This window comes from Taudactylus pleione, unplaced genomic scaffold (assembly GCF_031769625.1).
Source record: "Taudactylus pleione unplaced genomic scaffold, aTauple2 ptg000172l, whole genome shotgun sequence".
NCBI lineage: Eukaryota > Metazoa > Chordata > Amphibia > Anura > Myobatrachidae > Taudactylus > Taudactylus pleione.
The window spans coordinates 3033659-3061296 of NW_028284574.1; the positions used below are offsets into that span (position 1 = coordinate 3033659).

Consider the following 27638-nt stretch of genomic DNA (forward strand, 5'->3'; position numbering starts at 1 on the left):
ACCGTATCACACATAGTCACGGTAGAAGACATGTCACTAGAAGGCAGTTCTCTCAGGCCCGACCAGATGTCATTTTTTGGTGACTGATCTGCATGACCAGCAGGCATTCTGTAAGGAAAATTTAGTTTTTTCCTGGCAGCTGTTGAAACTGAAGGAGGAGATGAAGGCGTTTCTCATGCAGCTGCAGCTGACAATTTTTTGACCAACAGCTCTTTGCATAGTTTTAGATTTTGGTCTGTTGGAAAAAAACTCACAAGGTAGGACTTAAACCTAGGATCCAGAATGGTGGCCAAAATATATTTTTCAGATTTCAATAGATTGACGACACTTGGATCCTGGTGAAGTGAATCAAGGGCTTGATCCACCAATCCGAAATACTTTGCACAATCGCTCCGTTTCAGCACCTCCTTCAGTTTCTCCAGCTGTTTTTGCAAAAGTCTGATGAGGGGAATGACCTGACTCAAGCTGGTAGTGTCTGAACTAACTTCACGTGTGGCAAGTTCAAAGGGTTTGAGAACCTTGCACAACACGAAAATTATTCTCCACTGCGCTTGAGTAAGGTGCATTCCCCCTCCACGGCCTATGTCATAGTCCATTGTATAGGCCTGGATGGCCTTTTGCTGTTCCTCCATCCGCTGCAGCATATAGAGGGCAGAATTCCAACGAGTTACTACCTCTTGCTTCAGCTTGTGGAAGGGCAAATTTAACTGTACCTGCTGGTCATGCAATCTTCGACAAGCGGTCACCGAATGTCTAAAATGTCTGGATATTTTGCGGGCCACCGAGAGCATCTCCTGCATGACCGTGTCAGTTTTTAAAAAATGCTGCACCACCAAATTAACTGTGCGAGCAATACATGGGACGTGTTGAAATTCGCCCAGATGTAATGCGCTCACAATATGGGTGGCATTGTCCGAAATCACAAATCCAGAGGAGAGTCCAAGTGGGGTAAGCCATTTAGCAATGATTTCCCTGAGTTTTTCTAAGAGGTTCTCAGCGGTATGCCTCTTAGTGAAACCAGTTATACAAAGAGTAGCCTGCCTTTATATCAGCTGTATTTTCATAGATGTTGCTGCTGCTACTGCTGTAGCTGTTCTAGTCAATACACCTACCCAGTGGGCTGTCACAGTCATGTAATCCTTAGTTTGCCCTGTCCCAATTGTCCACATATCAGTGGTCAAGTGGACAGTGGGTACAACGGCATTTCTGAGGACATTAATAAGGTTTTTTTTAATGTCCTTGTACAGATTTGGAATTGCTCTTCTAGCGAAGTGGAATCTAGAAGGGATCTGGTAGCAAGGACACAGGACCTGAATTAACTGTTGAAAACCCTCTGCAGTAATGGCGGATACTGGACGCACATCTAATACCAGCATAGCTGTTATGGCGTCAGTAATTCGCTGTGCAACTGTGTGATTGCTGTCATACTTGTTTTCCCTTGCAAATGATTGTTTAACAGTTAATTGTTTTTTGGAGGATACGCTACAAGTAGTCTTCCTCCTGGTTCCCTTCTTGGATGAAGATCCACTGACAGCAGCAGCAGCAGCAACAGGCGTAGCCATCAAGGATCCTTCTGAGGAATCATGTATAGGAGAGGAGTCAATCATGCTTCGAATACCAACATAGGATGCAGCAGGACTACTTGTGATGACGAATGAGGATGTTGATGATGCAGATGTTGGTGTTGGAGATCGAAGGTGCTTGGATCTCACAGAGAGGGAGGAGGTAGGTGACACTGGACTTGTTACATTTTGAGTTTTGGAACTTGGCGACATACACTTTGATATTTGATGAATGCGCGCCAAGTGACGTAACAAGGAGGAGGTTCCTAGGTGGTTTAGGTCCCTCCCTCTACTCACTCTTGCATGGCAATGGGCACATATGGCTTGACAACTGTTGTCCAGATCGGGATGGAAATAATTCCACACGCGAGAAGTAGATTTTTTTGTCTTTTGTCCCAGCATGACAACAATGGGCTTTGGCTTTTTCAAACCATGGGCAACAGTTGTTGCCTTACTTACACAAAGGACATCCTCGGCATCAACATCCTCATCACCAACATCTTCATCATCAACATCCTCATCATCTTTAGCACCTTCATCCACCAAAATATCCTCCTCCTCCATGTGCAATTCCACAGAAGCATCCTCAATAACTATGTGTGCAAGATGTTGACTGCCCTTCCCCACATTTACAGAGGGCACACAAATGTTGGAACTTGGAGGATCCTCTAGTACACTAGTATTTAGGTCGGGCTCACACATGGCAACCGCGGACACACTTGCACTCTCCTCTGGGATTTGTGATTTCAATTTCTCAGGGCACACAGTTGGATTTTCCAGAGCTATCTTAACAACTTTCACATTTTTAATTGGACCACCACCACTACTACTACAAGCAGAAGGGCTATCAGCAGTCTTCATAAAGAAAGGCCAAGGCCTTATCCTTTCCTTTCCAGTTCGTGTAGTGGATGGCATATTGCCAATTTTTTGTTTATCTAAAGGCAAATATCCTTTCAATTTTTTTTTCTTAATTTCAGTAAAAATTGCTTTACCATATCAATGGCGTGACTTAAGCCCTGGGGCATGGGCCTTCCTAGAGGTCTAGGAAGTTGACGACCTTGCACTGCTGGTGGCAGCTACAACATGTGGTTCTTGGCCTTGCTCTCCTGTCATGTGATAGCCCTCCATATTTTTTCTGAAGTCTAGAAGCAGTGTCACAATCACCAATAGTGTAGCCAAGCTGCGGTTACAAAATTCACACGTGCAGTCGTGCGCACACACAAAAATATTAGAAAAAAAGACAAATGATGATTTTTATTTTTTGTCAGCTCCAGAAGAACTTGGCCCCAGAGATTTTTTTGGAGCACGACTGTAGTCGGGCAGGACAAGGTTGCAACTTGCATTGCTAGCTGGCTCTTGTGCGCTACTGTGGTTAAGCCAAACACCCACGAGCACACAGAAGAAAAAAATATGACACTTTAATTTTTTTTTTCTTTGATTGAGCACAACTGGAGTCGCTGGATCTTGTGCGCTACTGTGGTTTAGCCTAACACCCACGCACACACAGAAGAAAAAATTATAACTATATAAGACACTTGTATTGTTTTTTTTTTATTGAGCACGACTGGAGTCACTGGATCTTGTGCGCTAATGTGGTTCAGCCTAACACCCACGCACACACAGAAGAAAAAAATATATAATACACTTTAATTGTTTTTTTTTTTGATTGAGCACAACTGGAGTCGCTGGATCTTGTGCGCTAATGTGGTTAAGCCTAACACCCATGCACACACAGAAGAAAAATATATATAATAAAGACAATTTGATTTTTTTTTTGCCTTTTTTTTTTTGGAGTCCAGAAGTTGGGCCCAGAGATGAACACAGCACAAGCCCAGGACACAGCAGACAGCCCTGATGTATCAGTAGACAGCACAGTGACAGCACTGTGACCAGAATGGATCAGCAGACAGCACAGTGATAGTGACAGCACCTTGACCAGAGACCGGAATGGATCAGGACTCAGGAGACAGCACAGTGACAGTGACAGCACCGTGACCAGAGACCAGAAAGGATCAGCACCAGCCCAAGACACAGCAGATAGCACCAGCACCTCTCCCAGCCCTACACTACCCACCCTCCATGTCCAGTCTCCACAGCTGGAGTGAAATGGCGTCTGTTGTGTGGTCCCTATATACTACAATGATCATAGAGATGAAAGTTCGCGAACCGCAAGATTTCCGTCTCTATGGTTTTGCCTCGGTTTCGAGAACTGAGTAAGGCAGGAACCTCCGAGCCTGCTTGGATCCGACTCGGATATACTAAATTCGGGTGGGTTCGGTTCTCTGGGAACCGAACCCGCTCATCTCTAATTTTAATAGATTCTGTATTCTTTTAAAAACATTACATTTTTATTAAATTTTTGCACAAAAAAGATAAAGCGATGGGGAAGGGTACATAAGGAGAAAAGGAGGAGTTAGGGGTTCACCCTGAAACTATAAGGTACACAGCAATTATACACTGGTCAACAAGAACAAACAAAGTAGCACAATATGGGGTCAATCCAATTAGGTTGTGAACTGCGAGGTGCGAATTGCTGTTTTCTCGCATAGCAATCCAATTAGCAACTCGCACACGACCAGTCAGAGTGAATTTGCATTTTTTTTCTATTCGCACATTCCTGAAGGATGAAAAGGAAAATCTTTCTTTTAAGCTTAAAATGTCGGGACAGCGAACTGAACCTTTTGGACACCACCGCTAATGACTAATTAGGCAATTGGATATTAGTCCAATAATTATTACATGTCATTTTTTGGGGTTAAGTGAAATGGCATCATATTACCCCCAAATCAACTTTTTCATTAGTTTAGACACCCCATATTTAATTACAGTATTTTTTTAATTGAAAAATAATTGTTTTTTAATAATTTTTTCCAATATTTCAAAGTGCCCTCAAAGTACTCCAAAATCTCCTTTTTCCTACTTTTTTTGCATTTTTCGTTTAATTAATTTGAGATTAAATGAAAAGGTTTTTTTTTTATTATTTTTTTATGCATTTCTTTTTTTTAAAAAAAGCACAAATCAGCCATTTGACACCATACAAAAACCTTCAGTGTTTTCCAAATGCCCACAAACAGCTTCAGGTCCTATGGTCCTGCTAGTGAAATTATCAATTTTGGGGGGTCCAGGATGGTCTCCCCACTTTTTCATGCACTTCTCTCACATCGCATTTGACAGTCAGTTTGCAGACCTCCGCTGCGAGTACCGCGAATAAGCATTTTTAATTGGATTGGAGAATTCTCGAGTGCATGCATTCATGTAAAGCCGTCGAGTTTCATGAAACAAACTCGCTACTTGCAAATCACACCTAATTGGATTGACTCCTAAATATACAGTTGTGAAAAAGAAACGGTTTAGTGTTCAACAGTTGAACCACGCCTCCAATACATCCTATATTCTCTCCTACTAAACCATCTCATTGTGGTGGTTGTAACAGAGGACAGTACTTACAATCTGCTGTTTCAAACTCATAATGCTTCTGCACTTTATTTTCTATAAGGCTCAGGCTTGGCAGCACAGAAAACCGCCTGTTTTGATCAATCGACCACCGTAGCAGCTATGAGTAAATGTCCCATGATGTATCGATCACCAGAAGATTTATCATCCCAGTAGAAATAGAAATAGATGCTAACAAAGGGTCAGGAAATACCGGAACACCTGCGACTCGCGTAATAAGTGAGAATATGTATGTTCATAACTCAAGAGAGGGGCATTCCCAAAACACGTGGAAAATACTCCCACCTGGTCCGCAATGTCTCCAACAATATTTAATCAGGTTAGGCCAAATTCTATATTGGTGTTCTGGGGTAAAGTGCAGTCTATGAATACATCTCTGCGTGATCCAGACATCTAGACAGATGAAAACATGTACGAAAAGACCAATCATCGTCTGATAAAGATTGGGAAAGGTCTACCTCCCATTTCACTTGTATCCAAAGTCTAGCTTTCTTGACGGATGTCAAAAACTTGTACCTGCAAGTGATGCCTACCTGATTGTTTATCTAAGAAAATCTCACCAAAACATATGAAGGCATTAACAAAGGTTTAGGAAGCAGTGGGTGAACTGATTGTATCCCCAATTGCAAATATTTATAGAAATCGCAGGATGGGATAAGAAAGGTATTTTGAAGGTGAGAGAAGAGGAGTAGACCAGCCTCTCACATAACTTCCTAAAGAGTAGGAATTCCCCTGTCCAACCAATTAGTAATTGGAATTAAGGTATCAAGCAAACGATCCCCTCTAGTGTAAGAACAGGGAGGAGACAAAAGTATATCTACCAAGGAGAGCGCTATTTTGCACCAAGCTACAATGGTATTGGAAACCACTTTAGAAGATGTGAAACTCAGGGAACAGCAAGACAGAGGAAGTTACAACAAATCAATAAGTGAATAGGGGGTCTATTTACAAAGCAGTGCTATGAGACAGAGTGAAAAGTGATAAGTCTGTCCCAACTGCCATCTCACAGGCTGCGTTTGAAAAATGGGAGCTGATAGGCTGGCACCTTATCACTTTCTTATCACTTTTCACTCTGTCTCATAGCACTTCTTAGTAACTAGACCCCTAGGTCTTAGACATCTCACACTCTAAGAGTACCCTCAGTTTAGGTTTGTCATACACAAACTAATCTCTAGTTTGGCATAAGAGACAAGTAGTCTGGTAGCTCTCCAAATACGGGAAAGCCAGACCCCGTGTGCTTACGCCTAGCCAATCTGGACTTCTTTAGCTTTAAAATATACTTAGAAATTGCAGAGTAACATTTGTTGAAAAGAGGCAGGGAATAGATGAGGGATCATATATAAAAGATACAATATTTTTATCAGCAACACCATTTTAATTGCAGCAAGCTGCCCCACTCATGAGTCCTCATGGAACATCCAGTGCAATGACAATTTCTTTATTTGTATAGGAAGAGGATGGTAATTGCAGTCAATAACCTCCCCTCCAGTGCAGAAATATGTACCCCCAGATAATTTAGGAGCCTATTTATTAAGCCTTGGATGGAGATACAATGGACCGAGATAAAGTACCAGCCAACCAACTCCCAACTGTCATTTTTTAAACACAGCCTGTGACATGGCAGTTAGTAGCTGGTTGGTTGGTACTTTATCCCAATTCACTATATCTCCATCCAAGGCTTAGTAAATAGACCCCTAAGACTATTAGAATACCAGGCATAATTATAACTGCTTTGCAGTTTGGACAATCAGTCTTGGTGGGTACGAAATTGGAGCTCTTCTATATTAGAAGTATTTAACATATAGAAAGACACCTGGGCGTACTCTCCTAGCACACAATGCAAGGAAGGGAGAAAGGTATCGACACTGAAGAGACAGGGCAAGATATAATCTGCAAATAGGCAGATCTTGTGTTGTAAACTGCTAAACATGGGGCCCATGATAGTGGATGTACTCCTGATTTTTCTTCAGTAAGGGGCTCTATCGCCAGTGCGAAAATCGAAGGGGAAAGAGGGCAACCTTGGTGAGTACCATTACAGATAAAAAAAGATCGAGGAGATAAAACCATTAGCGAATATTCTCACTGAAGGGTTAGAGTACAGGACCAAACTAGAATCTAAGGACTATCCCTGGATTCCAAACCACTGTAAGAAATAAGTCAAATATCTCCACTGAAGCCTTTGAATGCCTTTTTGGCATCTAGCAAGAGCAGCAGAAACTGCTCCCTCCTAGCTTTGCACAACTCCAAAAGATTAAGCACCCACCAAGTCAGGGGCATATTTATAACGGGTGCAGGGGGGCCCACACCACACATCCTGTGCCCATAGTTAGTTATATTTATCTTTTCACAGACTCCAGTGTCCTGCTTTCCAGCACCGGACCGGCGCTGCAGAGCAACAAAAAAATCACAAGGAAAATGGCCATTTGCCTGGTGACTCGCGAATGCGCAGAAAAGATGTCCCCTGGAAAAAGGTGTGGGCGTCATTTTCCCGGAGACCCGCGCATGCACAGTAGATTCTGGCATGAAGCCAGAATCTTCTGTGCTGACAAAGAGGAGGGGGCCCAAACGAAGGCTACACACGGGCCCCCTCCTCTCTTAAAGCCCCATGCCCCAAATGTTATCAGGAGCTGGATGGTTCATCATAAAACCCACTTGATCTTGTTGAACAAGTGAGAAGAGGAGGGACCCCAGCCTATTGACAACAAATTCTGCATGTAACTTGACATCTTGGTTCAGAAAATCAATGGGATGGTAATTTTGAAGTAGGGGTGTGCACCGGCCACTTTTCATGTTTTGTGTTTTGGTTTTGTATCTGGATTTTCCTTCGTGTTTTGGATCTGGATTGGTTTTGCCAAAACCACCCTTTGGTGTTTTGGGGTTCTGGGTTTTGTGTTTTGGATCTGTATTTTTTTTTAAAAAAAGCATAAAAACAGCTAAAATCACAGAATGTGTTGATTTTTCTTCTCCTATGCTATTATTAACCTCAAAAACCTTAATTTCCAGTCTATTCTGAACACCTCACAATAGTGTTTTTATGTCCAAAAGGTTGCACCGAGGTAGATGGATTACTATGCTAAGCGACACGAGTGGGCGGCACAAACACGTGGCTCATCTAGGAGTGACACTGCAGTGGCAGACAGGATGGCAGTTTGAAAAACTAGGCCGCAAACAGTACATAATGCAAAAAAAAAGAGGTGCAAGATGGAATTGTCCTTGGGCCCTCCCACCCTTATGTTGTATAAACAGGACATGCACACTTTAACAAACCAATCATTTCAGTGCCAGGGTCTGCCACACGACTGTGGCTGAAATGATTGGTTCGTTTGAGCCCCCACAAAACAAGCTGGCAATTAATCTGTCCCTGCACAATGTGGCTCTACGGAGGCAAGATGTCGTCCTTATCCTCCTCATTCACCGATTCCTCACCCTCTTCAGTGTTGTGTACATCCTCATCCTCACAGAGTATTAATTCGTCCCCGCTGGAATCCACCACCACAGGTCCCTCTGTACGTTCTGGAGGCTGGTCTCCCTGGAAGAGTTGATAATTCATTTTTATGAACATCATCTTCTCCACATTTTGTGGAAGCAACCTCCTATGCCTTTCGCTGACAAGGTTCCCGGCTGCACTAAACACTCTTTCGGAGTACACACTGGAGGGGGGGCAACTCAGGTAAAATAGAGCCAGTTTGTACAGGGGCCTCCAAATTGCATCTTTTTTCCTGCCAGTACATGTACGGACTGTCTGACATGCCTACTTGGATGCTGTCACCGATGTAATCCTTTAACAGACAGATGCACGCTTGTCGCTGCTGCTTTGAGGATGCAGGTGCGGCTACAACCCACACAATTCACAAAGACAGAAAAAAAAAGAAGAATTTTTTATTTTTTGTGGAGCGCACTTTGAGGGTTACACCACCCTTTAACAGACAGACGCACGCTTGTCGCTGCTGCTTTGAGGATGCAGGTGCGGCTACTGTGCATACATTTCACACATAAACACAGAAAAAAAGATTATTTTATTTTGGTTGGAGTGCACTTTGAGGGTTACACCACCCTTTAACAGACAGACGCACGCTTGTCGCTGCTGCTTTGAGGATTTAGGTGCGGCTACTGCGCATACATTTCACACACAAACACAGAAAAAAAGAAGATTATTTTATTTTGGTTGGAGCGCACTTTGGGGGTTACACCACCCTTTAACAGAGAGACGCACGCTTGTCGCTGCTGCTTTGAGGATGCAGGTGCGGCTACAGCCCACACATTTCACAAAGACAGAAAAAAAAGGAATTTTTTATTTTTTGTGGAGCGCACTTTGAGGGTTACACCACCCTTTAACAGACAGACGCACGCTTGTCGCTGCTGCTTTGAGGATGCAGGTGCGGCTGCATCCCACACATTTTACAAAGACAGAAAAAAGAAGAATTTTTTATTTTTTGTGGAGCGCACTTTGGGGGTTACACCACCCTTTAACAGACAGACGCACGCTTGTCGCTGCTGCTTTGAGGATGCAGGTGCGGCTACAGCCCACACATTTCACAAAGACAGAAAAAAGAAGAATTTTTTATTTTTTGTGGAGCGCACTTTGAGGGTTACACCACCCTTTAACAGACAGACGCACGCTTGTCGCTGCTGCTTTGAGGATGCAGGTGCGGCTACTGCGCATACATTTCACACACAAACACAGTAAAGAAGATTATTTTATTTCGGTTGGAGCGCACTTTGGGGGTTACACCACCCTTTAGCAGACAGACGCACGCTTGCCGCTGCTGCTTTGAGGATGCAGGTGGAATCTAGACGGGATTTGGAACCGGGGATACACTACCTCCATCAATTGTCTAAATCCCACTGCACTAATGGCGGATACCGGACGCACGTCTAACACCAACATAGCAGTCAAGGCCTCAGTTATACGTTTTGCTTCAGGATGACTGCTGTCGTACTTCATCCTCCTCGCTAAGGACTGTTGGAGGGTCAATTGTTTAGTAAAAGTAGTGGTGTTCCTACTTCCTCTCTGGGATATTGAACAACTCCCAGCAGCAGCAACAGCACTAGGAGGAAGTGGTTCTTGATCTTTCCCTATTTTATTTTTATCGGAGAAAGTTTGGTCCTCCATTTATGTTATATTGATATATACGTGCGGCTAAGGCGCACACAAACACAAAAAATATTTTTTTATTTTTGTTGGAGACTAGTGCACTTTGTGGGTTACATCGCCCTTTAAGAAATGAGCCAGCCGGCCCTTTACTTATGGGACACAGGCGCACGCTTGGCGCTGCTCCTTTGTTGATGCACGTGCAGCCACAGTGCACACAATTCACAAACACAGAAAATATTTTTTTATTTTGTTTGGAGTGCCCTTTTGGGGTTACAGCACCCTATAACGGACAAGCCAGCCGGCCCTGTACTTATGGGACACAGGTGCACGCTTGGCGCTACTTTGTTGATGCACGTGCGGCTACAGCGCACACAATTCACAAACACAAAAAAATATATATATTTTTTTTTTGGAGTGCACTTTGGGGGTTATAGCGCCCTTTAACGGTCAAGCCAGCCAGCCCTTTACCTATGGGACACAGGCGCACGCTTGGCGCTGCTCCTTTGTTGATGCACGTGCAGCCACAGTGCACACAGTTCACAAACACAGAAAACATTTTTTTATTTTGTTTGGAGTGCCCTTTGGGGGTTACAGCACCCTTTAACGGACAAGCCAGCCGGCCCTTTACTTATGGGACACAGGCGCACGCTTGGCGCTGCTCCTTTGTTGATGCACGTGCAGCCACAGTGCACACAATTCACAAACACAGAAAATATTTTTTTTATTTGGTTTGGAGTGCCCTTTGGGGGTTACAGCACCCTTTAACGGTCAAGCCAGCTGGCCCTTTACTTATGACACAGGCGCATGCTTGGCACTACTTTGTTGATGCACGTGCGGCTACTGCGCACACAATTCACAAACAGAAAAAATATTCTTTTTTTTTTGCACTTGGGGGGAGCACCCGCTGGACAACACTACAGCACCCCTTTAGGACTGGGACACTGCACAGGACTTTGGAGTGGACACAGCCCCTATGGACTACTGACTGCACAACACAGTCCAGCCAGCCCCTATGGACTTTGGAGGAGTGGACACAGCCCCTATGACAACAGCAGCACAACACAGCCAGCCCCTATGGACTTTGGAGGAATGGACACAGCCCCTATGGACAACAGCAGCACAGCGCAGCACAGCACAGCAGAACACTACACTGCACTACACTACACTACACAGCCCAGCCAGCCCTAACTCCCACCCTCCCTCTTCACTGACCACAGCCGAGTGAGAAAATGGCGCCGACGCGGGTACCTTATATAGAATCCAAAACCCGCGAGACCCGGAAGGCGGGATGATGACGTTTTGCCTCGATTTCAGATCCGAGTCAGGCGGGAAAAGTCGAGCCTAACTCGGATCGGCGACAGATCGGGGGGGCTCGGGGGGGTTCGGATTTCAGAAATCTGAACCCGCTCACCCTTATTTTGAAGCAAAATTAGACTCTTACCCAGTTTAGGAATAGCTACTATGCGAGATTCAAGCATTGCATTGGTATAATAGCCTTTTTCTGATTTAAAAACTTTATAAAAGGCGGCAATATAGCCATTAGGGCCTGGTGCCTTATCTATAGACAGAGAATCAATCACATGTTCCACCTCCTCCTCCTTACAGGCTGAATCAAGATCTGCAGATGTGAAATGTGCAGAGATTTAAGTTTGGGAGGGGTGTGTCCAAACTGAAATCTAAATGGAAGTGTTAAAATAAAAATTCAGCACTTGTCGGCTACATACAAAAGCAGCCAGTATTTACCCTGCATGCAAAAAATAATGAATGTGTTTTCATCCCTTGTATTGCAACATAGTTCATTCCAGATACAAAAGTATTTGCTTTTTTTGCTTTGCTCCCAAATCAGAATCAGCCCTATAGTATGAATTTGTGTGTACAAGAAACTAAATCCAACTAGATCATTTTATTTTATTCTGAATTCCGCTTAGTTCCATATCTGCCTTTAAAGTGATTCACTGCCTTAGTGTTCCTTTATGTCCATAAACCCTGCTACTAAATTGTACTTGCAGTCAAGTAGTTAACATCCCTTGGCTGGGGACCTGTGTTCCCTCATGTTTAGAATTAAAAGACTTGTAGTCCTCATCTAAAACATCCTCCCAAACCAAGGTCTCCCACAGGTTACACAAATATTAGTTCAAACAACCCAATAAATCTGTCCCACAAGAGGCAGATAGACCTGTAGTTCTGTATCTGTGGAAATGGTGGGTTTGCAGTGCAGAGAGGCTTAATGTAGCCTGGTTTTGCTGTGTAATAAATTTGAAAATGGTAAAATACTCTAATAATCCCCTTTCAAAGGGAATGCCCAGTACTGCAGCATCTATCCAATTTATCAGAGCAGCCACACAGGAATCTGGGAGATTGCAGAAGTACTAATCCTATATACTGTACCAATGTAAAGCTGCAGGTTCTTGATGATGAGAACCTGTGTGATAGTTACAGAGTGGTCTGTTTAGTAGTGGGTTGCAGACTAATATATTTTTCACAGTACATTTCTTTCAGTTTTATTGCCTATCCCACATGTTTTTAAAAACTTTTCAATATTTTTTAAAATTGCTCATCAAAAAAACAGTACAACTAGACCTAAATGCTTAAATGGCCCTCACCCCATGGCTATGTTGTGTACACAAGGCCCAGTACTGCCCCCATAGTACTGACCGCACAGACCAATAGGAAACTATTTACTGCACCCACACTCTGGCTCATCATCATCAACCACTTAGGGCCCCCAAGTGAGGTCTAATTATGGGTACTTTGTACCCCCTCTGATAATCACCTATATAGTATACAAATGACCTTACAGTATTATTTATTACCAGTTATTTATATAGCGCACAAATATTCTGCAGCGTTTTACAGAGAATATTTGGTCATTCACATCAGTCCCTGCTCCAGTGGCGCTTACCATCTATATTCCCCTAAACATGCACACACACATACACACACTAGGGTTAATTAATTAACCTACCTGTATATTTTGGCAGTGTGGGAGGAAACCGGAGGAAACCCACGCAAGCACAGGGAGAATATACAAACTCCACACAGTTAGGGTCGTAGTGGGAATCGAACCCACAACCTCAGTGCTGTGAGGCAGTAATGCTAACCATAACACCATATTCCCTCTTACATACTTGCCCATTAAGAATTACTTACATCAGAGGTTCCCAAACACAGTTATTAAGGTACCCTAACAGTTCAGGTTTTAGAGATATCCATGGTTGAGCACAGGTGGTTAAATCAAATTGACTGAGGTACTAATTAAGTCACCTGTGGTCAAGCATGGATATCCTTACAATCTGGATTGTTAGGGTGCCTTGAGGACCGAGTTGGGGAACCTCTGACTTACAGTATTAGACAATTTGTAGTCTGAATCTTGATAGTTCATTAACAATGATTTTGTCTCCCATGTATGTGAATGTAAATGGTGTATTGCATTGAAAATAAAAGATGTATAAATTCCCTACATTCTATCAGCTAGATTTGTAAGCTTAGTCACTGTTCCTTCTCATAACTGTACTGTATGTAAAAGAAGAGCATAATTTAAGATCGTACACATAGGTAACATGAAGCAGTCAACCCTTATATGTGCCTGTCCTGGAGAAATTTACACTCATGTATATAAATGTATAGTACCCTATAGGAGACAACTAAAGTGTGTGGGAGGAACTGATATGTGCCTGATTATTATTACTACTACTACTACTACTACTACTACTACTACTATACTACAACTACTACTAATAATAATTATTATAATGATAATGTTATTTTAATAGTACTCTTCTCCCTATAGGATTCAAAGTGCTATACATTTACAGATTTAAAATATAAATTATATAATTTAAATGTATTAAGTATTATCAGGTTACAGAAAAGAGTGGTAAGCATTTGGGTGTTTTAGAAAATTAAGGGGCAGTAATAAAATGACGGCAATTCAAAGTTAGTGTGTGGGAGCATAACGAATCAGGGTCCAAGATACCGTGGACCTTAGTTATGAAAGTCAGCAAAACAATCTTGAAATAGCTTCGCCATTTGGTGTTAGTGGCAGGAATGGTGCTGGATAGTTAGTCTGGCTGCAGCATTTTGCACCAGCTGCAAGTGATGCAAATCATTATTTTGAGAGACTCAGGTAAAGTGCATTGCAGTTGTTCAGGCGTCAGGATACAAATGTATGTATGAGTGATTCTGGATATTTGCCAAAGATGAAAGAATAAATATTTGATCATGGGTGAAACTTAATGTTTAAGTGTCAAACCACAATCCAGAGCAACACAGAGGTTCCGCACATGATCAGTTTTTCAACTCTGATGCCCCAAGCTCAAGTCCAGTTGGTTGGCTCAGGTGAAGTCTTCTTCTTTGACATTAAGCTCCTATCATAAAAAGGCTGTTTTATCTAGATTCAGTTACAACCAACTGATACTCATCCTCTCCTGGAGCTCAGCTAGACAGCTATTTATGATTGATATAGCGTTCTTAGGGGTCTTCTTATTAAGCCTAGGGTGGAGATAAAGTCAACAGAGATAAGGTATCAACCAAACAGCACCTAACTGTCATTTTTCAAACACAGTCTATAACCCAAGTTCTTTTTAATTATGTAAATGTTTTTTGTAAATTTTTTGCTTGATATACTCATGAGGGCTTGATTCAATTTATATCTGTCTTGTCAGTCTTTTATTATACATTTATCATACTTCACTGAGTCCTTATTTCAATTATGTAAATAATCTTTAGTCCTTTATTTGATTCATATATCCACTTCCTCAAGTCTCTTATTAATTTATGAACACATTCTTCAGTCATTTTTTGGACTACTGTAGCCTATATTTAATCTATAATTGTCTTTTCAGTCCCTTATCTGGTTCACGTATAAAACTTATTGCTTTCATTTTTCTCTTCATAGTCACATTACCATTCGGATGGTCTTGGCCTGACAGGCAGAACTCAGTAATGCTCATAGGTGATTGCTTTGGCAGCATTGCTGAGGGTTTGTGGCTAAAGTATATAATTGAAGGTTACAATACAAACTAATGTATATAGCAATACCCCATAACCAAGCTTCATGTCTATTCACTTTCCATTGTCATATTATGCATCACTTTACTCAACTGTGTATTCTCTATCTCACCCCCTAACTGTGAAATTGTTGTGTCATGCAGTGAAAAGAGTGTAGAAGTGAACCAGTGGAGAAGTTGCCCATCTATAGAGTGTTATGCTGGGGATACGCTGTCTGATAAAATGCCTGTAAGCCAGCAGTTATCGTGGACATGCACTGAGATAGCTCACAATGTATGATCACATGATATCTTTCTACCTCCCCTGGGAAGGAGACAGATCCCCGCTCCTCCGCTGTGAAGGAAATGTCTTTCTTCTGGGCCAGTGCATACACTGCCTGATGTGTACAACTTGCAACTCCAAAAATATTGCATTGGACAGACATATTGTATATACTGAACAATTGAAGGCCCATACTTCTGCTTGGTATTAGCATCCCTCCCATCTGCCCTTAGATGTTTTTAATCATCATGGGTGCCTACATTGCTGAATACATATTAATGGGCACTATTATAGGTAAGTACTAGATAAATTGACATAATGTGTTAGCATTAAGGATGTTAGGGAACCATCTGATGGGGTTCTCCTTGATGAGGTGGATGGGCAAACATTTTTGGGCAAACATGTACTAAGAACCTCACTTATACTCCATGTTAATTGTAGAGTTTAAGAAGAGGAAAAGAAAGGTACTCTCTTTTTGTGGGGAACTCAACCTACTACAGTGTGTAAAACTTAGCTTTTAGTTTGTGTGCTGATAAAATGATAAAATAAAATGGTATTGACAAACATCTATATGTAAAACACTGAAAAAACGAGACAGACACAACATGTAATCTGGGCCAGGGTAGGTCCAGTTTAGGGTGACTGATAAGAGATAGGAAAGAAGATGTATATCCGATCTCTAAATCCCAATATGGGTCAGACACGTTAATTATGGCACTATGGTCAAAAAAAGGCGAAAATATATGTAACTGAAGGGGGTTTATATAAAGAGATATGGAAGATATCTACCCTTCAGTGTAATAGTCGGTGACTACCTAGCTAATTCCCTGATATTGAGGGCAGTTCCCAAAAAGTTATCTAGATTGATAAATTTTCATACATGGAGCATCATCAAATGGGAACAAATGTATATTACCACGATAGATGAAATATCAAAATATTGTACGAGCAGAGAAATAAATACTGAAATAAACCACATGAGTTACAGTTGTTCTCCTGGAGAGTACCTTTCTTTTCCTCTTCTTATAAATATATAACTCTCTAGGGTGCACCTCCATAGAGAGACTTCTCTGGACCTGACCCACATATTGTACTCAATTTGGAACACACCTACTTAACAACTGATTCTGAAAGTAGCCCCACCAGTGCTTAGGATATCCTCTCCCCCCTTTCCCCCATATATGTTTTTAATTGTAGAGTTTATCAGAATTATTATGACTATCATTGTTCTTAGGGCCTGATTCTGACCCAGTCTCTAAGCTGCGCTCGTTAGGGGCGGTTATCACACATCTGCGCATGCGTCAAAGTACGCATGTGCGAACCAGTCACTGCAGCCAGGAATTGTACGCCCTTAGGCCCTGATTCAGAGCCGGACGCTCTGACAGAGCACTCGCTCTGAATCAGGGCTGTCCTTCCTGATTTTAGAGCGGCCTCCTGGCCGCACGCATAACTGTAGGTGACCACCCACAGCTATAGCAAGTGGCCAAAAAGATGGTCGCGATAGTCAAGACCATCGCGACCATCGGGCTTGCGGCAAGACCCTTGTGGTAGGGTCTCATCTGCCGCAAGCCCTGGACTGCTTTCGGCTCTATCAGAACTGATCGCAGTGCTTGCGGTGGGGTAGGGGCTACCTCAAGTGCTGCGTTGGAGATGGCGTGTTCTAAGAGAGAAAGGTGGGCAGCTTTATACACCAGCGTGTGCTCACTGCCGTCGCTCTCTAACGCATAGAGGGCGTCCTTACGCCACATAGTGTGATCGCGTACCCGGCCCCTTTTGGCAGTGAGCGATCGCGGCTTAGCAAGCAGGTCTGAATCAGGCCCTTAGTACTCAGAGTGTCCACCTGTATTCTTTGTCCCCTGCATTGTACTACAAGTCGCAGCATGGTAGCACCTCTTATTATGTTTAAAATTAGGGTGTGCAGTCCAAGCCCCCTCTCCCTATACTGGAGGATTCGGCCAGCCCCAACCTATTATATTATTATTATCTGGGCCCAGTGAATTGTACAATGTAAGCCCAGCATTACTAACAATATTTTAAATAAGAATATTTAAATAATAAGTTCAAATAAAATATGCTGTATCAACATAATCACAGAAAAAAAACTGGTGAAGCTGAAATAAAATTAGCACTATTTTTCAAATGTACAATACAATATATGAATAGAAATCAACTCGGTTGAGTCCAAAATTATGTATTTACGTGCCAAGTAAACACCAACGTAGATGGTGTATAAAGTGCAATTGTTAGTTATGTGTATTAGTACCCAGAACATCCAAATGTTACACTGAACCGTATACCGCATACAATATATATATATATATATATATATATATATTTTTTTTTTTTATACACATGAGAGAGAAAGGGAGAGAGAGAGAGAGGTAGTTGCAGGTATAATGCACTCACTTTCTGATGGTATAATTGCTGGGGTGCAGACTTCAAGTAGTGATCGAAGTCTAAACGCTTAAAGACAAAGGGCCTGATTCAGAGCCGCTCGCTATTTGCGGTCGTTCATTCTAAAACAAGGGGTGGCTATTCAAATGAACCGTTCGCTAATCGCGGTCTGTTCACGCCTCTAAGTCTGAACGAGCTAGCAAAGCTTGCGGTTGTAATTTTGAAAAATACGCCCCCTTGCCGCTCGCATCCTACGTCATGTCCGCTATTTATTAGATTAATCGAGCACATTGAACAGCGTATGAACTGCTCGCTATTCTTGTGGCTGGTTTTTTCAACCGCTACTTTGGAAGCAGTTCGGAGTAAAAAAAAACCAAGTGACGTGGTCAATGACGCTGCTGTATTAATTATGCACTCCCTTAAAACTCCCGTGATCTAATTCCACACCCCCGTTTTCAAGCACCTTCCCCTGTTACCACCCACATACGCCTCTTTCTGTCACTCAAAATAGCAGGCATTCGCTATATAGCGAACAAACGATTTTCGGCCGCACTGACTGGTTCGCACATGCGTATTAAAATCTACGCATGCGCAGATGTGCGAACATCGGTCAGAACGAACGAGCGGCCGCTTACGAGCGGCTCTGAATCAGGCCCAAAGATCAGAATGCACTCACCAGACTTGCAGATAAAAAGTTTTTGTTTTTATTTGGGCACTTTCATGCTTCAAGTGTTGACGTTTCGGTCCAAATTTTGGACCTTTGTCAAGACATCCATTAAGTCATAATATCACCAAGCAACATATATATACTAATTTGTGTAATATTTATTTGAATAGATATTTTATTATGACTGCAAAGTGATTATATTAGACATATCTTATATTACAATACTTTTAAAGCACCATTTCAAAGTTTAATTACCTCCAAGTCTGCCAGGCTGCCCTGGAGACTTTGATGAGTGGAGACTGGAGGGCTCTGCTGTTTGCTATGTACTACTAGCCTGATTCAGCAAGGATTGCAGTAGCATAGATGCACGCAATGGGTCGATTAATTTGCATAGCACAAGCGTATGTGAACTAGCAATTGTGATGGGAAATGCAGTTGCAGAGTCTACGCAGATCCAGAGCACATTGATTGACAGGAAGTGTCGTTTGTGGGTGGTGACGGGTGGGGGTGTTGGGTGAACGCAAGTGTGCCAGTGCGTTGTAGTGCCATTGCAGGACGTGCATAAATTATCCACTGCAATATCATACGCAGCCTGGGGCCTCATAGGGTGTACTGAAGTTAGAAATTCCTGAGTGAGGTCTGACCTGCCTTAACTGTGCGTATAGGTCCGATGTTACTCGATGTTACCGATTGTTTTGCTATATTGCCCAAGTATACGGATGTGTGTAAGGGAAAGTGGACGACCTTATGTTAGGCTGTGATTGCAATGCGATTGCACACATTTGTATTTCACCGCTGATATTAGCAACTGCGGTGCGTGCGTTCTAACAGAATAGCAATCTTTGCTGAATCAGGCCCTGAGTGCTTTTCTATAAGGCAGAAATACAGGCACTGAAAGCTGCTTTGATGTGAATGGTTCATTTGATTGCAAAGACAAAACAACAGGTACACAATGGCGATTCACTGGTGACTCTGGCATTGAATTAAAGTATTGATGACACAAGGCAGTATCGTGTTGCATCTGAGAGGCGTGTTATAAAATTGACTTATATCCAAATAAACGAGCCCCAAAGCAATTAATAAGAGCTATTTGTTGATGAAAAAACACTGAGAATTTTCAAGGCTTGCTCATGTATTGTGTTTCACAAGGGGTTCCAAATAAGTGGCCAAGAGAAAACCTTATATGAAAATGCATGTAGCCATAGGGATCATTGGCCCTCATTCAGAGCCACTCGCTAGCGGCAGTACGCTCGTTCCGAGCGATGTTCGCACATCTGCGCATGCGTACGGTTTTTAGTACGCATGCGCGAACCAGTCAGTGCGGCCGAAAATCGTTGGTACGCAATATAGCGAGGGCCTGCTATTTTGAGTGACAGAATGAGGCGTATGTGGGTGGTAACAGGGGAAGGTGCTTGAAAACGGGGAGTGGAGATCCGAACGCAGGCGTGCTTAAAGGTCAAAACGGGCGTTTTAAGGGAGTGCATATTTAATACAGCAGCGTCATTGACCACGTCACTTGGTTTTTTTTAACTCAGAACTGCTCGCAAAATAGCGGTTGAAAACACCAACCACAAGAATAGCGAGCAGTTCATACGCTGTACGATGTACTCGATTAATCTAATAAATAGCGGACATGACGTATGGTGCGTGCGGCCAGGGGGCGTTTTTATCAAATAAACGAGCGTATGTTTTGCTCGCTTGTTCAGACTTAGAGGTGGGAACAGACTGCAATTTGCGAACGGATCATTTGAATAGCCACCCCTTGTTTTTGAACGAACGACCACAAATAGCGAACGGCTCTGAATCAGGCCCATTGTGCCTTCTAACCAATGCAGGGAAATTACACTGATTATACCATTTGAATGTATATATCTCTAATTTGTTTTATATCAAGTATATAACAGCTACATAATTGGGGTAAGGTGCAATCAGGGAGATTGCTAGTGGTAAATTTACTAAGAACCGAGTCTGATCGAGTATTTTTCCCCCCCTACATTTAAAACCAGGACTGACTCTGCAGCCAGGTGCTGGTTCCTAAATTACAGGGGACCCCTACACGTTTCTTTCCCCATAATATTAGGAACCAGGACTGACTGAGCAGCCCGGGGCTGGTTATGCTTTTGGGGGGGGGGACCCTATGTAATTTTTTTTAAATGAACCCTTTAAAATAGTGTTTACATGCAGAAACACACTCTGATCTGTGTATGTTTCTGCCAAACTTGCAGCTCAGGAGGTGGAGTTTTTGAAATTTCAATTTATCAGGGAGTTTGCTACAATCTCACCTGAGATTGTAATCTCGATTCTTGGTAAATTCCAGAGTTGCATCTTTTTCATGAAAAGTACTTCTGAGTTTGCCCGATGGTGAGTTGCTTCAAGTTTGCAATCTCACCCGAGTCTTACCAGTGAAAAGAGAGAAATCTCTCCCAAACTCACCCGAGTTTGTCTTTAGTAAATTTGCAAGACGAAAAACATGCCTAAACTCACCCGAGATTGCAATCTCGACCAAACTCGAATCTTAGTAAATTTACCCCCTAGACTCTTCAGGGAGTCAGGGAGATTGCTATTATTTCAGGGAGTCTCTCTGACAATCAGGGAGAGTTGGCAAGTATGGTGCTCACATAGCCCTACCCCCTCCCATAATGGCTGAAAAAAATGCCATGCATGGAAATGGCTAGTGGCTGCAGGCACAAAGATGGTGCAGGCACAAAGATACTGTAGCTTCTATGACACATGATATTGTGTACATTATTGTGGAGTGGCCTCAAAAAAGGATTAGAAGACAGAAAGTGCTGAAACCTTTGTTTGATTGTATAAATGATTCACACATTTATTATACTGTTTTGCTTGTTTCTTATGTGAGAGGTAGCGGTCCACTTTTTTCAGTTGTGGGTATTATTGTGTCCTCCATCAGTACTTTATTCTGTTTTTGGTCATCCACTGACAGCATGTTTGCTATTGCACTCTCCTATCCTCCACTATCAGTCCGTGCTCCCTGCTCTTTCATGTTGTGATTGTTCTGACAGGGAACACCATGAATCCCTCACCCCAATCAGCCTGCTATATGTGGGGACTGAGGAAATAGGGATCCCACTGGGGACCATATGTCTGCTGCTCCTTTGGCTACGTATCTGGAATCCAGGTGAAATAGTTTCTGCAGCAGACGTGTGCAGTGCACATTAGGTACGGCATTAAGTATGGCATGCACGCGCAACAACATAATTTTTATCAGCAGTGAGTTTTATTATATAGATTTTATCATTCAGGTACATGACTTATGTTGTTGCTTTCTTCCCAAATAATGCATTGCCTTTCTATAAAAATCCAGTTCTTCTGATAAGGCCCAGTGTTCAGTCTGGCCATTGCCAATGTGATTTTTTAACCTTCTCCTTAACTAAACAAGGAAGCGCAAAGCATGCACAGTACATGTAAGAGTATAGTTGAAAATGACAATATTGTGTATTGTTTATTATAACAATGGTCCTTTATGCAGTCATAATGTCTGAGGTCAGAATGTGGACATTCACAATGCTGACAGCAGAAGGATCCAATTTCATGTTGTCGATATTATTAATGTCAGCACCTGCAAAATGTTGACATTTCCATTAAAGTAAGGGTGACTGTTAGGATTAACATTAGGGTTAGAGATACAATTAGACTAAGGGCCTGATTCAGAGTTGGGAATAGAGTAAGAAATAGCAAGTAACTGTGTACCTGGACAAACTATGCTGCACTGCAAGGGATGCAAATACCAGTGGCGTAACTAGGGTATTTGGAGCCCAGGGCAAGTTGAAAAATGGAGGCTCCCCCTCCCCTTTATGTGCGCGCACCTTCGGGCGTGCACTGAAAAATGGGCATGGTCACAAGGGGTGTGGTCACTAAAAAATGGGGCATGTCAACATGACACACACCCCTTACTCGTCACTCTGGGAACAGTCTTTTCCATTCCATACGACCTTAATGCAGTTCCCCCTATGCAGTGCCCCCAGTAGTGGTCCCCCTTATGCAGACCCCCAGTAGTGCCCCTTATACAGTGTCCCCAGTAGTGGTGCCCTTCATAAAGTGCCTCCAGTAGTGGTCACCTCTATGCAGTGCCCACAGTAGTGGTCCCCCTTATGCAGACCCCCAGTAGTGCCCCTTATACAGTGCCCTAAGTAGTGGTGCCCCTTATACAGTGCCCCCAGTAGTGGTCACCCCTATGCAGTGCCCATTATATAGTGCCCCCAGTAGTAAGCCCCTTATATAGTGCCGCCAGTGGTTAGCTCCTTATACAGTGCCCCCAGTAGTAGTCCACCTATGCAGTGCCCCCATTAGTGGTCCTCCTTATGCAGACCCCCAGTAGTGCCCCTTATACAGTGCCCAGAGTAGTGGTGCCCCTTATACAGTGCCCCCAATAGTGGTCACCCCTATACAGTGCCCCTTATATAGTGCCTCCAGGAGTAGCCCCCCTATGTAGTGCCCTTTATATAGTGCCCCCAGTAGTAGTCCCCCACTATGCAGTGCCCCCACTAGTGGTCCCCTGAAGCAGTGCCCCCAGTAGTGGTCCCCCTATGCAGTGCCCCCAGTAGTGGTCCCCCAATGCAGTTCCCCCAGCAGTGGTCCCCCAATACAGTGCCCCCAGTAGTAGTTCCCCCCAGTAGTGCCCCCAGTAGTAGTCCCCCCAATGCAGTGCCCCCAGCAGTAGTCCCATCCCCAGTAGTGGTCCCCCCTGATGCAGTGACCCCCAGTAGTAGTCCCCTCCCCAGTAGTGGTCACCCAATGCAGTTCCCCCAGTAATAGTCCCCCCAGTATTGCCCCAGTGCTCCCCCGATGCAGTGCACCCAGTAGTAGTCCCCTACCAGTAGTGACCCCAGTAGTGGTCCCCCCGATGCAGTGCCCGCAGCAGTAGTTCCCCCCCTCCTCCTCCAGCAGCAGTGCAGACATACACACACATAAAAAACCCCGGCTCCTACTCCCGCCACCGTCGGCATCTCCGTCCTCCCGGGCTGGTCCGCTCTGCATTATGGGAGAGAAGTCATGACATCTCTCCCATTACCCACTGTGGGAGCCGGAAGATGGAGCTCATGAGTGAGCTCCAGCCCGGCTCCAGCAGTGGGCCAAGCAGTCAATGAGAGTCTGTCTGACTCTCACTGGCTGTTAATTAAAACAAACACACAGCCTCCGGTGTGCAGCTGTGCATTTGTTACTTACTGTGTAGGGCTGACCGAACTCCAGCCAGTCTGCACTACACTGACCACGTTGTCCTGGACCGCAGCCAGCGGCACGCCATCAGTCCGATGACGCCCAGGGCACACGCCCTGCTCGACACCCCTTAGTTACGCCACTGTCAAATACATACATTGTTTTTGCATGTGGGGTAAATACTGGCTGCTTTTGCATGTAGCCCACAAATGCTGGACAGCTTTATATTAACACTGCAATTTAGATATCAGTTTGGACACAGCCCTCCCAAATCTAAATCCCTCTGAACATTTTAAATCTGCCCCACCTGCAGTACAACATGGTTTTAGCAAGATGCACAGTTACTTGCTCTTTCTTACTCTGGGCCTGATTCAGACCCGCTCGCAAATTGCGGCCGCTCGCTGGCAAAAAGGGGCCGGATATTTAAATTAAGCGCTCGCACTGCATCTCGTAAGGACGCCCTCTATGTCTTAACGAGCTCTGGCAATAAGCGCTCGCTAGTGTATAAAGGCGCCCCCTTGCCACTCGCAACACACGTCATCTCCGGTATCTGAAGGATTAATCGGTAACATTGAGAGCCATCGGAGCTGCTCGCAGCGCTTGAGGTAGACCTTACCCTACCGCAAGAACTGCGAGCAGTTTAGGGTAAAAAACAACCAAGTGACGTGTTCAATGACGCTACTTTGCTAATTATGCACACCCATTAAACTCCGTTATGACGGTCAGACGTTCCTGCGTTCGCAGTACCACTCCCCCGTTCACAAGCACCTTCCCCTGTTACCACCCACAAACGGCACTATCTGTCACTCATTCCACTGGGCAGTCTTTTCAGGGCGAGCGAGCGAACAAAATCCGATCGCTCGTACTAGTTTGCGCACGCGCACTGCGACTTATACGCTTGCGCAGATGGGCGACCATCACTCTGAGCGAGTGCGCGCAACTTAGGGTCCAGGTCTGAATCAGGCCCTCTGTTCCCAACTCTGAATCAGGCCCTAAATGCACAGTGTCGACATTTCAACAATGCTGACATTACAGTACGTAAATCATAATGAATGTTGACATTGTGAAGTCTCAGCATCCTGACACCAACTTTATATTTTCATGAAATTCTTCCTTTGAACTTCATATCCTCTTTTACAAATACAGATATGTATTTTGTCCATCGGCAATTAAGCACCAGGCATTCAAATCTGCCCTCACTTGAGCAACTTGCTCCATTATGTTAGTACAGAAGTGCTTACTGAGTTTGTGGTACGTGGATAAAGAATATATACTGTAGCACAACAACATGACTGCTACGTGTATAATACACAAGTCATGTTAACATATGTATAAACTCCTGTAATTAATAGTTGTATTATTGCACTTAATATTAGTGCCAATTTAAATTTTGAGGTGAAATCGGCTGCTGTGTAACTATATCTCCTGATGTCTTCACTGCAGTGTTTACTGAGCCTGCAGCCGTATACTTTTATATGAGAATAGACTTCTAATATCCATATAATTTACATCAGAATGCTTTACCCCACAGATTCTGGTAATATGAATACAAGCAAATAAATGAACAGCATACCTACTGTCCTTAATGGGCAAAGAGTACAAGAAAATTGGTTTGCAATATAAGTTTATATAGATTTTAAAAAAATATTAAAGCAGTATACACATCATACAAGCATGTTTACAAATTGGGGGTGTCACAGTCACATCCAAAGTCCTCTTTTTCAAAGTCTTTTTTTTTTTTACTTGTGCAGTCGGCATGGGAGATTGTGTACAAGGTTCTGGAAAATCCCCATGGCTTTCCAAGCAGCTTCATAAAGTTTGCTGACTTTACCAGTACAAACATAGTCACCTAACTTTATTTAATTGCAGTCTTCCAAGCATGATGAAGACTTTAACCATAAAAATGACAAAGTGTGCATGATAGGCACAGTTACATCCTTCCAGTGAACTGTATCCTTGTTTCTGAAAGTGGAGAACTGTCATGTAGACGGTTACTGCAGGGGTTCCCAAATATTTAACCATTTGGTGACTTCTGCAGTAAATGATTTGTTACTTTACCCTTGCTTTTAACATCAATATATTTATGTATACTTATAGCATATTGATCAAAAGTACTTGTGTATGAGGACCAGTCTCCATTAATGAGAAAATGTCACACAGCAGGAGAAAGCTGTAAAGCAGCAGACTGGTGTGTACCATTAGAAGACCAGGAATCACAATTTTTGAACCACTTATTTTATTGCAATCTTCTCATACAGAGAGGCCTGGTTCAGGCTGGCCATTGTCAGAGTCCGCATTACATCCTGGGAAGTGTAGTCTTGTCTTTAGTGCCTTGCAGAATTACTTAAATAAGAAGCCATGCAGATGTACTACACTTAAACCCAGAATCCTGCGGGGCTCGTGACTTCTTGTCAAATGTACAGACCTTGGATGAATTCAAGTCTGGTCCACCCACTCTGGCCTTTTTGGTGCCTTACACGTATGTACATCTACAGTCTCCTCGCATTCTTTACAGCGCACTGCACAACACCAGTGGAATTTACACTCGCATTTGGTGGTCCGGGTGACTCGGGTGGTGTCATAGCCCCTACCACAACACATGACTTCACAGCCATCTGTCCCACGGGAGACCTTGTCACATATCCTTCCTGCAGTGCCCAACGAGCCTGTAAGAGATCAAAGTGCAGCATATTATAAAAAGTCCAGTTGTGCCAAAACCACAAACACTACGCAAGTGTTAAAGTGATTATCATTGGTTGCAATCTGTAACCAAATTTTGGAGACCCACCACTTACTGGGTCACCACCTACCAGTATACACATCATATCATGTAGAACAAAAGAGCTGACCCTGTCCTATTGTCCTTACACACACAGGAACACAAATTTGCATTTAGCAAACAAAAACACATTCAAAACAAAATAGTAATCTCTGCAAACTAGTGAGTTGGGTAGGCTAATGACTAGAGGGAGCCTTAAACTCTGCTGTTGGTCTATACAGTCAACCGCCCAATTGGTTTGCTCAATCTCTGGGCAGAGTTAAGGTGATCAGAGATCTGGAATCCCACTACTGCCCTGGACCTTAGGCAGTTGTGACACCTGCCCCTATTATAATCCACCACTGCAATTTACTAACAGGGATTAGTCTAAGGTAAATTAAAAGTGAGGGATCGGTCTCTGCCAGGAGGAATATGGTAGACAGCAAATGACTGTAAATCAATTTCTAAAATATTTTTTTTCATACTCCTATTAATTCTATCTGCCTTTTTAGAAGTTGTAGTAATAATTTAGATGCTAATACACAAATGTAAAACACATGCCAAGTTGTAAATAACAGAACAAACAAACACAAAAAAGATCTTATTTTTTTCAAGACTTCTAGCAGTCAGTTTCAATGGTAGCAAAATATTTTTGGTTACTATGTTGTCATTTTTGAGCCTTGGTTTAATGTCATTTTTGTAACTGGTATCACTCAGTAGTAACTTCTATATGTGCATGAAAGGCTTTTCCGAAACCCTGAGGTTGCATGTTCTGAAATAATCCAGTACATGACATCACTGCTCCTCATTGTACAGTTTGCACTAGTAAAGTAAAGGGAAATCCCTCTTCAGTCATAGTTGACTCAGCAATAAGAATAGTGCCTGATTGATGTACATTAACCATTATTGCAGTAAGACTATCCATAAATCTGACAGATTACTGATTTCATGATGTCTGGTCTTGATCAGCTTCTTTTCAATGTTTAACTATATGATTGCTTGGATTTTCTTTCCTTAATATTACTCATTATCTTTTCCCTATGATTTTGCACAAAAGCACCTTTAAAACAGTAAGTTTGTTATATTTTTAAGTGTTTTTTTCCCCTTCTGTGTAGAAGAATAAAATCTAATTCTCAGACACAGATTTATCAATGAGTGATATTCTTGTTATCACTCGTTACTAATCTTAAATTGTGCGCCAACCAATCAGCTGCTGTCATGTGTTTGAAAAATGACAGGAGCTAATTGGCTGGAGCACCA

General features: G+C 43.0%; 1 protein-coding gene across 3 annotated transcripts in view; it reads right to left on the minus strand.

Moving 5' to 3' along the window:
- The window catches only part of WNT2B (Wnt family member 2B), a 167300-nt gene that overhangs the window by 29791 nt on the left and 109871 nt on the right, over nt 1-27638 (minus strand). For 2 of the 3 annotated variants that reach the window (XM_088475448.1, XM_088475451.1), the window contains exon 5: nt 25276-26286. The exons of the other annotated variant lie outside the window; for it this stretch is intronic. In XM_088475448.1, coding sequence (XP_088331574.1) covers nt 26057-26286 — 230 coding nt within the window. In that variant the 3' untranslated portion in view covers nt 25276-26056. Of the gene's footprint in view, nt 1-25275; nt 26287-27638 lie in introns of those variants that run through there. 3 annotated transcript variants of the gene reach the window in all.